Source organism: Zosterops lateralis (genome assembly GCF_965231275.1).
Source record: "Zosterops lateralis genome assembly, chromosome: 4".
Lineage (NCBI taxonomy): Eukaryota > Metazoa > Chordata > Aves > Passeriformes > Zosteropidae > Zosterops > Zosterops lateralis.
Genome location: NC_139765.1, coordinates 73,393,852 through 73,405,985, shown reverse-complemented (window position 1 = coordinate 73,405,985; position 12,134 = coordinate 73,393,852). Strand labels below are relative to the sequence as shown.

The window sequence follows — 12,134 nt, the reverse complement described above, 5'->3', positions numbered from 1 at the left end:
CCCCAGCTCTGGGGTCAGTGCCCGGCTTTGGGGTCACTCCCAGCTTTGGGGCCAGTGCCCAGTTTTGGGGCCAGTGCCCGGCTTTGGGGTCACTCACAGATTTGGGACTACAGTGGGGTCACTCCCAGCTTTGGGGTCAGTGCCCAGTTTTGGGGTCAGTGCCGGCTTTGGGGTCAGCCCCAGCTCTGGGGTCAGTGCCCGGCTTTGGGGTCAGTGCCCGGCTTTGGGGTCAGTGCCCACCTCTGGGGCCAGCCCCGGCTTTGGGGCCATTCCCAGCTCTGGGGTCAGCCCCAGCTTTGGGGTCAGTGCCCGGCTCTGGGGTCAGCCCCAGCTTTGGGGCAGCCCCAGCTTTGGGGCCAGCCCCAGCTTTGGGGTCACTCCTAGATTTGGGACTACAGTGGGGTCACTCCCAGCTTTGGGGCCAGTGCCCGGCTTTGGGGTCAGCCCCAGCTTTGGGGTCAGTGCCCAGCTTTGGGGCCAGCCGCCGGGGTCAGCCCCAGCTTTGGGGCCAGCCCCAGATTTGGGTTAATTGCCCAGCTTTGGGGCCATTCCCAGCTCTGGGCTCAGCCCCAGGGTCAGCCCAGCCCCGCAGGCGCGGCCCGGCCCTGCCGGCAGAGCAGGAAACACCTTGGCGGGACCGGGATTGTCCCTTCCTGCGGGACCGGGGCGGGGCAGGCGGGCACGGCCACAACCCCCCTCGGACACGGGGACAGGGGACACTGGGACAGGGGGACACTGGGACAGGGGGACAGGGGGACAGAGGGACACGGGGACAGGGGACACAGGGACACTGGGACAGGGGGACAGGGGGACAGAGGGACACGGGGACAGAGGGACACTGGGACAGGGGGACACAGGGACACGGGGACAGAGGACAGAGAGATACAGGGACAGGGACACAGGGACAGAAGGACACTGGGACATAGGGACACAGGGGTATGGGGACAGAGGGACAAGGGGACAAAGGGACACTGGGACAGAGGGACATGGGGGCAGAAGGACACTGGGACAGAGAGACACTGGGACAAAGGGACAGGACATGGGAGCAGAGGGACACAGGGACAGGGGGACAAAGGGACAGGCGGTGGCACTGGCCTGGGCAGGCGTGGCCGGGGACAGCAGCGGGCAGTGCCAGAGCTGGGCGGGGACAAGGGGACAAAGGGGACAAAGGGGACAAGGTCACAGCTCCCGCCGGGCGCAGGGCCACGTCACAGCGCTGTCACCCTTGGCAGGGAAGGTGCCGGCCCTGGGTGTCCCCATGTCCCCTGTCCCCTGGGTGTCCCCAGGCCCCTCCAGCTGCCCTCCTTGGCTGTCCCCGTCCCCTTTTCCTGTCCCCCGGATGTCCCCATCCCCCCTTTTCCTGTCCCCATCCCCTTTTCCTGTCCCTTAGGTGTCCCCAGACCCGGCCACCTGTGTCCCCATCCCCCTTTTCCTGTCCCTCCAGATGTCCCCACCCCCCTTTTTCCTGTCCCTCCACGTGTGCCTGTGCCTGTCACCCCCCATGTCACCATGTGTGTCCCTGTCACCCCCCCATGTGTCCCCTGTCCCCTCCACCCTGTTCCCACATGTGTCCCTGTCACCCATGTGTGTCCCCATGTGTGTCCCTGTCACCTCACCCTGTCCCCATCCCTTCTTCATGTCCCCATGTGTGTCCCCTGTCCCCACATGTGTCCCTGTCCCCCCCCCCCCGCCCCGTGTGTCCCCATGTGTCCAAGGCCTGGTGGCACTACAGGAGCTCAGGAGTGTGACAAAGCCACCCACGGCTGTGCCCTGAGTGCCACCAGTGCCACCCTCCCTCCTGCCACAGCCCTGCCCCACAGCTGTCCCCGCTTTGTCACCAGAGCTGTCCCCAGGGACAGGGGGGACATAGTGACACAGGGGACACAGGGACACGGACACAGGGGATAGAGGGACAGAGGGGACACAGGGGACACAGGGGACAGAGGGGACATGTCCATCTCTGGGACAGCTCCCCAGCATTCCCTGGGATTTGTGTCCCCTCCTCCTCTTTCCGTGTCACCGTTGTCACCTCAGGGGTTTGTCCTTTGGCCTGGTTCGGATCCCGCGATTTTCATTGGGATTTTTTTGGGATTTTTTGACCTCACGGAAAGGAAACTTCCCGGATTTCCTGTGAGGGAGCCGAGGAGGCGCCGAGCTCCTGAGGATGACCTGTCCCCCAATTCCGGGATTCCGGGAATTCTCCAGGAGCCGGGACAATTCCAGCGGCCCCGCAGCCGATATTGGGATTGTTGGGAACAAATCCCAGTGGGGCGGGAGGGAAATGGGAATGGGATGGGGAATGGGATTGGGGTGGGATCGGGGATGGGATGGGGAATGGGAATGATATGGGGAAAACAGGAATGGGGATTGGGATCAGGAATGGCATGGTGAGAATGGGATGGGGAATGGGATCAGGAATGGGATGGGGAATGGGATTGGGATTGCAAATGGGAATGGGATGGGGAATGGGATTGGAATTGGGATGGGGAGCTGGATGGGGAATGGGATCAGGGATTGGAATGGGGAAGAGGATTGGGAATGGGAACAAGATTGGGAATGGGAACGAGATTGGGAATTATATGGGGAAAATGGGAATGGGATTGGAGAATGGGATTGGGGAATGGGATTGGGGAATGGGATGGGATGGGGAGTGGGATTGGATTGGGGAATGGGATCAGGACTGGCCCCCAGCCGTGGGAATTCCTGCTTGGGAAAACACCAGGGGGTGCTGGGATGGTGGGAATGGGGCTGGAGCCTCACACAGGTATGGGATTGGGAATGGGATCAGGAATGGGAATTCCTGCTTGAGAAAACAGCCCAATGGGGCAGGAATGGGCTAGAAAAGGAAAAGAGGGATATGGGGCAGCACCAGGAATATGGGACGATGCCAACTGCTCCTTCCAGCCCATCCCTGGAAAACCATTCCTCTGGAAAAGCAGCGATCCCAAAACCAGGATCCCTGACTTCCTGGCAGGCACCCGAGTGAGATCAGGGATCAGGGCTGAGATCAGAATCCTCTGATCCTGCCTGGATCCCTTTGGAATCCCTTTGATCCCCTCTGGATCCCTCTGATCCCACCCGGCTCTTGCCTGGGCACACAGGCAGGGCTGGCACCTCCCAGGGAAAATTCCCCTTCCACGCCCATATCCTGAGTTTTCTATTCCTGCACAATTCAGCTGTTTCCTGGACACGTGGCTGTGGAAGGGCCGGGAAGGATCCAGGCAGAGTTTGGGCAGGATTTGGGAAAAATCCGGGCAGGGTTTGGGCAGGATTTGGGAAAAATCCGGGCAGGGTTTGGGCAGAATTTGGGAAAAATCCAGGAAGGGTTTGGGTAGGATTTGGGAAAGGTCTGGGCAGGGTTTGGGCAGGATTTAGGAAAGATCCAGATAAGGAATGGGGAAAATCCAGGCAAGGTTTGGGTGGGATTTGGGAAAAATCCGGGCAGGGTTTGGGCAGAATCTGGGGAAAATCCAGGCAGGGTTTGGGTAGGATTTGGGAAAAATCTAGATGGGGTGGGCAGGGCCTGGGAAAGGTCCAGGCAGGGTTTGGGAAAGATCCAGGCAGGGATTGGGACAGGGTTTGGGAATGGTCTGGGCAGGATTTGGGGAAGATCCAGGCAGGATCCAAGCAGGGTTTGGGACAGGGTTTGGTCAGGATCTGGAAAAGATCCAGGCAGGGTCCAGGAAAGGCTCAGGTGTGGGGCTGTCCCCACACAGGGGTGTGTCCCCAGCAGTGACACAGGAGGGGACAAAGCCCCTGTCCCTGCACAGCCAGCCCCACACTGCCCGAAATCCCGGGATAGCCCATCCAGCCACACCATAAATCCCGGGATAACCCATCCAGCCACACCATAAATCCAGGGACAACCCCATCCAGTCACAGCATAAATCCCGGGATAACCTCATCCACCTGTACCCCTGAATTTTGGGATAACCCCATCCCAGCTGGGATAACCCATAAATCCCAGGATAACCCCATCCAGCCAGGATTACCCATCAATCTGGGGATAACCCCACCCAGCTGCTCCCCTAAATCCTGGGACAACCCCATCCAGCCACAGCATAAATCCCGGGATAACCCATCCAGCTGGGATAACCCATAAATCCAGGGACAACCCCATCCAGCCACACCATAAATCCCGGGATAACCCCATCCAGGCACACCCATAAATCCCAGGATAACCTCATCCAGCTGGGATTACCCATAAATCCTGGGACAACCCAAAAATCCCGGGATAACCCCATCCAGCCACACCCCTAAATCCTGGGATAAACTCATCCAGCTGGGATAACTCCATAAATTCCAGGATAACCCATAAATCTCAGGATAAACCCATCCAGCTGGGATAACCCCAAACAGCTTCACCCCTAAATCCAGAGATAACTCCATCCAATTGCTCCCCTAAATACCGGGATAACCTCATCCAGCTGGGATAACGCATAAATCCTGGGACAAACCCATCCAGCCACAGCATAAATCCCAGGATAACCTCATCCAGGCACACTCATAAATCCCAGGATAACCCATCCAGCCGGGATTGCCCATAAATCTGGGGATAACCCCATCCAGCTGCTCCCCTAAATCCTGGGATAACCCATCCAGGTGGGATAACCCCATAAATTCCAGGATTTATCCCCATAAATAAAGGGATAACCCCGTAAATCCCAGGATAACCCATCCAGCCTCACCCCTAAACCCTGGGATAATCCCATAAATCCCAGGATAACCCCATAAATCCCAGGATAACCCTATAAATAAAGGGATAATCCCATCCAGCCTCACCCCTAAACCCTGGGATAACCCCATAAATCCTGGGATAATCCCATAAATCCCAGGATAACCCCATAAATAAAGGGATAATCCCATCCAGCCTCACCCCTAAATCCTGGGATAACCCATCCAGGTGGGATAACCCCATAAATTCCAAGATAATCCTATAAATTCCCGGATAACCCTATAAATTCCAGGATAATCCCATAAATTCCAGGATAACCCCATAAATCCCAGGATAACCCATCCAGCCTCACCCCTAAATCCTGGATTGGATTTTAGGAAGAGGATTTCCCCCCCCCCCCCCCCCCCCCCCCCGGCTGTTGGGTTTTTTGGGAATGTTTTGGGACATTCCCAAAGCTGCCGGAGCTCCAGGTGGGATTTTTAGGATTTTTAGGATTTTGATCTTCTCAGGAATTCTGAAATTCTGGGATTTTAACCCAAAAACGGGTCCCCAGCCGTGGATTTGCTGCCACCTAGAGCGGAGCTGGAAATTCAGGGAATTCTGGGCAGGAAAAATCTCACAGCACCGGGAATTGCCTGGATGGAAAAAAAGAATTGAGGAATTCTGGCTGCCACAAAAAAAAAAAAAAAAAAAAAAAAAAAAAAAAAAAAAAAAAAAAAAAAAGACACTCAAAAAATTACAGTCAAAAAAATACACTCAAAGAGTTACAGTCAAAAAAATGCACTCAGAAAAAAATTGCACTCGAGAAAAAAAATTACACTCAAAAAAAAAATTATACTCCCAAAAATTACACTGAAAAAAAAGGAAATTACGTTCAAAAACTTAAGCTCAGAAAAATACACTCAAAAAATACACTCAAAAAATTACATTTAAAAAATTACACTAAAAAAAAATTTACACTAAAAAAATACACTGAAAAAAAATTTCACTCAAAAAAATCTCAAAAAAAAAAAATCCACTCAAAAATTACACTAAAAAAATTATACTCAAAAAATTACATTAAAAAATTACACTCAGGAAAAAAAAAATAACACTCAAAAATTACACTCAGGAAAAAAAAAACACTCAAAAAATTACACTCAAAAATTTACACTCAAAAAAATTACACCCCAAAAAATACACTCAAAAAAAATTGCATTAAAAAAAAAAAAAAAATTACACTCAAAAAAGAAATTAAAAAAAAACCCAACAAACCCACCACTAGGAACACAAGAAATTAATTAAAAATAAAATAAAATAAAATAAAATAAAATAAAATAAAGCAAAACTAAACTAAACACCATCAGGAACACAAGAAAAGTAATAATATTAATAATATTATTATTAATAATAATAATAATAAACAACCCCTCATAAAACACCACCAGAAACACAAGAAATCAGCACAAGCACAGAGAAATTGTGGGATATCCCAAATCTTGGTGTGTCCCCGGTGTGTCCCCTGTGTCCCCTCCCATCCTGCTGCCACCTCCATAATGTCCCCAGTGTCCCCACCCCCCGCTCCTCCTGCCACCCCCAATGTCCCCTGTGTCCCCCCCGGTGCCACCTCCCGGTGTGTTCCCTCCTGCTGCCACCCCCAGAGTGTCCCCAAAGTGTCCCCAGTGTCCCCTCCCATCCTGCTGCCACCCCCGGAGTGTCCCCGGTGTGTCCCTCCCACTGTCACTCCTGGTGTCCCCTGTGTCCCCTCCGGTGCCACTCCCGGTGTTCTGCTCCTGCTGCCACCTCCAGAGTGTCCCCAAAGTGTCCCCAGTGTCCCCTCCCCTTCTGCTGCCACCCCCGGAGTGTCCCTGGTGTGTCCCCCCTGTTGCCACCCCCGGTGTGTCCCCAGAGTGTCCCCGGTGTCCCCTCCCATCCTGTTGTCACCCCCGGAGTGTCCCCTGTGTCCCCGGCGGTGCCACCCCCGGTGTTCCCCCCCAGGCGCAGATGGAGCGCAGCAGGAGCTGTTTGTGGGATTTCTGGGGGATTTCTGGGGGATTTCTGGGGGATTTCTGTAGGAAACAGTGTCGGGAACAGGCTCGGGGACATCCCGGAGCCATCTGTCACCTGTCACCTGCGGCCATCTGTCACCTGGGGACCCGTGGGGAGGGATGGATTTGGGATCAGCCCCAAAGGGACACGAATCTTTGGGATCAGAGGTGACAATGGCTCTGTCCCCAAAGGGGACACAAATCTTTGGGATCAGGGACAGGAGGTGACAATGGCTCTGTCCCCAAAGGGGACACACATCCCCCCCGCCCCTCCGTGGCCGCTCTCCCCCGATCCGATCCCTCCCCGCCCCAAATCCCCAAATCCCCAAATCCCCGCGGTCTGTGTGGGGTTAGTTCCTCCCGCTGGTTCCACTCCAAACCAGCCCAGGTGGAGAGGAGGAGAAATTTCTCCAGCCCAGGATTGCTCCAGCAGAGCCATCCCCAGGTGTCCCATTCCTGGGAAAAGGCATTGAGAGGGACAGGAATGGGAACAGCTGGAGCTGACAGTGCCCAGGGATGTGGAGGTGCTGGAAGTGCCACCCAGGGGTGTCCCCTCTGTCACAACCTCTGAGCTGCAAGGATCCCCCATCCTATTCCCCTGCTGTTCCCTCGGTCCCATTGGGATCCCTGGATCCGGGACATCCCCTCTGCTCCAGCGGGATCCCAAAGGCCCCTCCCAACCCCAAACACTCCAGGGTTCCACAGCTCGGTGCTGCCCCTGTCCCCCAGGCCAGCCCTGCCCAGGCCAGGCCATGGAACCGGCCCCTCTGTGACATCAGGCCGGGCCGGTGGCACCGCGGGCACCGCCAGGGCCCCGGGCACCAGAGGTGACACCTCTGCTCTGGCTCTGCCACCCGCGCTGGCACCGATGGCTTTGCTGTGGCTGCTGCTCCTGCTGGCCCTGGCCGGGCCCGTGGGGGGCACCTGGGACAGCTGCAGGTCAGTGTCCCCAGGGGGCTCGGGGACACTCGGGGCTGGCCTGGCACAGCCTGGGCACACAGGAGCCCCTCGGGGGTGCCTGTCCCTGCTGTCCCCGAGCAGGGCACTGATGGCTTTGTGCTTCCAGGGGCACCTGCGGGTTGCGCCCCATGGCTTTCGATCACAGCTCCATGGTTCCGGAATATTCCCAGGAAAGCGACTACGAGCCCTTGGAATCGTCCCAGGGCTCCTCGCAGGAGACGGGGGGCTCCAGGGTGCACCCGGGGGCCTGGCCCGGGGTCATCAGCATCCAGGCCACCCTGGAGAACGGCACCTGGCACATGTGTGCCGGGGCGCTCATCGACCCGCAGTGGGTGGTGACGGTGGCACATTGCTTCTATGGGGCTGGGTAAGGAGGGGAAGGGACAGGGGTGTCCCCACAGCAGGGACAGGGGTGTCCCCACAGTGAGGTCAGGGGTATCCCCATAGCTTGGTCTGGGGTGTGCTCACAGCAGGGACAGGGATGTCCCCTCAGCAGGGTCAGGGATGTCACTACAGGACAGGGATGTCCCAAGAGCGCCGTCAGGGATATCCCCACAGCAGGGTCAGGGATGTCCTCACAGTTTGGTCGGGGATGTCCCCTCAGCAGGGTTCAGGGATGTCACTACAGGACAGGGCTGTCCCCAGAGTGGGGTCAGGGTTGTCCCCTCACAGCAGGGTCAGGGATGTCCCCAGAGCTGATTCAGGGATGTCCCCTCAGGGTCAGGGAGGTCTCCACAGTTTGGTCAGGGATGTCCCACAACTGGGTCAGGGATTTCCCCCCAGCAGGGTCAGGGATATCCCCACAGCAGGATCAGGAGTGTCCCCATAGCACAGTGATCCCCAGAGCAGGGTCAGGGATGTCCTCACAGTTTGGTCAGGGATGTCTCTACAACTGGGTCAGGGATGTTACCTCAGCGGATTCAGGGATGTCCCCACAGCACAGGGATGTCCCCACAGCAGGGACAGGGATGTCACCTCAGCAGGATCAGGGGTCACCTCATAGCTTGGTCTGGCGTGTGCCCACATCAGGGACAGGAGTGTCCTCACAGTTCAGTTAGGGGTGTCCCCACAACTGGGTCAGGGATGTCCCCTCAGCAAGGTCAGGGATGTCACTACAGGACAGGGCTGTCCCCACAGTAGGTTCAGGAGTGTCCCCACAGTTTGGTCAGGGATGTCCCCACAACTGGGTCAGGGATGTTACCTTAGAAGGTTCAGGGATGTCACCACAGCAGGATCAGGAGTGTCCCCACAGCACAGGGATGTCCCCAGAACAGGGACAGGGATGTCCCCACAGTTTGGTCAGGAGTGTCCCCACAGTTTGGTCAGGAGTGTCCCCACAGTTTGGTCAGGGATGTCCCCACAACTGGGTCAGGGATGTTCCTCAGGGGGTTCAGGGGTGTCCCCACAACAGGATCAGGGATGTCCCTACAACTGGGTCAGGGATGTTACTTTAGAAGGTTCGGGGGTGTCCCTACAGCAAGGTCAGGAGTGTCTCCACAGCACAGGGATGTCCCCAGAACAGGGACAGGGATGTCCCCACAGTTTGGTCAGGGATGTCCCCACAACTGGGTCAGGGATGTTCCTCAGGGAGTTCAGGGGTGTCCCCACAGCAGGATCAGGAGTGTCCCCACAGTACAGGGATGTCCCCAGAGTGGGGTCAGGGATGTCCCTTCACAGCAGGGTCAGGGATGTCCCCACAGTTTGGTCAGGGATGTCCCACAGCAGGGTCAGGGATGTTACCTTAGAAGCTTCAGGGGTGTCCCCACAGCACAGGGATGTCCCCACAACACTGGGGTGTCCCCACAGCAGGTTCAGGGGTGTCCCCAGTACAGGAAAGGGAATTTTCCTGCTGCACCCCGTCTCTCTTCTCCCCCAATCCTTTCCCCCTCTGCGGCCCCTCAGGGACATCTCCAGGTGGGAAGTTGTGATCGGGGCCACCGACCTGAGCCAGCCGGGCCCCGAGGCCGAGCTGCGCCACATCCAGAGCCTGCAGGTGCACAGGCACTACGACCCCGCCACGGCCAGGAACAACATCGCCCTGGTGGAGCTGGACCAGCCCGTGGAGTGCAGCGACTACATCCAGCTGGGCTGTGTGCCCGACAGCTCCCTGGAGGTGTCCGAGCTGAAAACCTGCTACATGGCGGGCTGGAGAGCCAGCCCGGAGAGTGGTGAGTGCCCAGCAGAGCCCCGGGCCCGGGGGGGACACGGCGGGACAGGGGCTGTGCCCGGGGCTGTGCCCGGCCCCGCAGGGCCCCCGAGGGCCGTGCCCCGAGCTCAGGGCCCGCTGTGCCCGCAGCTCCCGGCCCGCGCCTGCTGCTGCAGGAGGCCAAGGTGCGGCTCATCGACGTCCAGCTCTGCAACAGCAGCCGCTGGTACGGGGGGGCCGTGCACCCCCAGGAGCTGTGCGCGGGGTACCCGCGGGGCGGCATCGACACCTGCCAGGTGAGGGCTGGGACAGGGAGCCCTGAGCCCTGAACACGGCCCTGGGACCCCCTGAGTGCCCTGAACACGGCCCTGGGATCCCCTGAGTGCCCCGAACACGGCCCTGGGATCCCCCTGAACACGGCCCTGGGATCCCCCGAGTGCCCTGAACACGGCCCTGGGATCCCCCTGAACACGGCCCTGGGATCCCCTGAGTGCCCTGAACACGGCCCTGGGATCCCCCTGAACAGGGCCCTGGGATCCCCCTGAACATGGCCCTGGGATCCCCCTGAACACGGCCCTGGGATCCCCCAGACCCCACACACGGCCCCATTAAATCCCCTCAGACCCCACACAGGGTCCCCACACCCCAAACTCAGCCTGGCCCGGTGCCCTCACAGCCCCGGGGCCCCACCACTGACGGGTGTCCCTTCCCCATCCCCGTGTCCCTGCCCAGTGTCCCCTTGTCCCCAAGGCCTGGCACTGTGCCCACAGAGCCCACCCAGTGCCCCCAGCAGCCCCAGCTTTGGATACCCTGGAATACCCTGGAATACCCTGGGATATGCTGGGATATCCTGGAACACCCTGGGATATCCTGGAATATCCTGAAATATCCTGGAATATCCTGAAATATCCTGGGATACCCTGGAATATCCTGGGATATCCTGGGATACCCTGGAATATCCTGAAATATCCTGGGATACCCTGGAATATCCTGGAATACCCTGAAATATCCTGGAATACCCTGGAATATCCTGAAATATCCTGGAATACCCTGCAATACCCTGGAATATCCTGGGATGTCCCTTCCCTGCCCATCCCTGCTCCCCGTGCAGAGCCCACCCTGAACAAGCCCCAGTCTGGATCCTCCAGGCCCAGAGCGGAGCCTTTCCATGAGAATCCAGGCGGGAATGCAGCTCTGCAGGGCTGGGCATGGGAAAAGCCGGGCTGGAGCAGCCCCTGAGCCCTCTCTCCTGGCGCAGGGGGACAGCGGGGGACCCCTGGTCTGCAAGGACAACACTGGTGATTATTTCTGGCTGGTGGGACTGACCAGCTGGGGCAGAGGCTGCGCTGGAGCCAAGCGACCCGGAGTGTTCACCTCCATCCAGAACTTCCACACCTGGATGCAGGTCCAGATGGGGCTGCTGCCACCAGAAGCTGATGTTCCTCCACCGGAGCCTCTCCCAACTCCGGAGCCGGAGGCAGAGTCGGACTCGGATGTGGGAGATCAGGAGAAATCCAGCACTGGGGATTCAGAGGATTACACGGGTATTTCCTACCGACAGCGGATCCTGGGGCAGTTCCTGAAGCTGCTGCTGGAGCTGCTGCAGTTCCTGAAGGGAGAGGAAGCCTGAGCTGCAGGATTGAGCTGATGCTGTTGTGGCAACCGTTCCCTGCTTGGGGCCGTGGCTGTGGGGCCAAAGGCAGTCCTGGTGCCCAGGGTGCTGTGCCCTGCCCGTGCTCCTGCCCTGGGCCCACCCCGGTGGTGGATCCAGTTTGTTCTTTTCAAATAGAGTTGTTCCTATTCCCAGTTATCCTCGTTGTCCTGTTCAGTCTCCTGGGGAAAAGAAGGAGGGGACAATTTGGGGGGAAAAAAGGAGCTGGGTTGGCTCTTGGTTTGGGGACAGAGGAGGGGGAGCCAGGGAGGGGTGGGTGATGGCAGGTGGAGAGAGGGAGAAACTCCTCCAGCCCAGGATTGATCCAGCAGAGCCTCAGGTGTCTCATTCCCAGGAAAAGTCATTGAGAGGGACAGGAATGGGAACAGCTGGAGCTGGCAGTGCCAGAGTCCTGTGGAGGTGCTGGAAGTGCCACCCAGGGGTGTCCCCTCTGTCACCAACTCCTACCTCTGAGCTGCCAGGACCCATCCTACTCCTCCTGCTACAGGAGCAGGCTCCAGGCTCTCCTCCGGGTGTCCCAGCAGTGTCACCAGTGGAAAGGGCAGGGATAGATCCCAGGAATTCCACCTGCACAGGAGGCACAACTTCTGCCCAGCCCTGAGCAGAGACCAGAGCAGTGTGAAATCTCCTCCCAGGTGATTTCCACGAGTTTTC

General features: G+C 57.8%; 1 protein-coding gene across 1 annotated transcript; it reads left to right on the top strand.

Moving 5' to 3' along the window:
- Nucleotides 1-7,961: 7,961 nt before the first annotated feature.
- Nucleotides 7,962-11,438, top strand: LOC310909079 (acrosin-like; the record flags this gene model as incomplete). Its single annotated transcript, XM_083860642.1, has 4 exons — nt 7,962-8,029; nt 9,565-9,827; nt 9,959-10,104; nt 11,067-11,438. 4 exons carry the CDS (start codon nt 7,962-7,964, stop codon nt 11,436-11,438), a joined length of 849 nt encoding a protein of 282 aa, XP_083716768.1.
- Nucleotides 11,439-12,134: the final 696 nt, after the last annotated feature.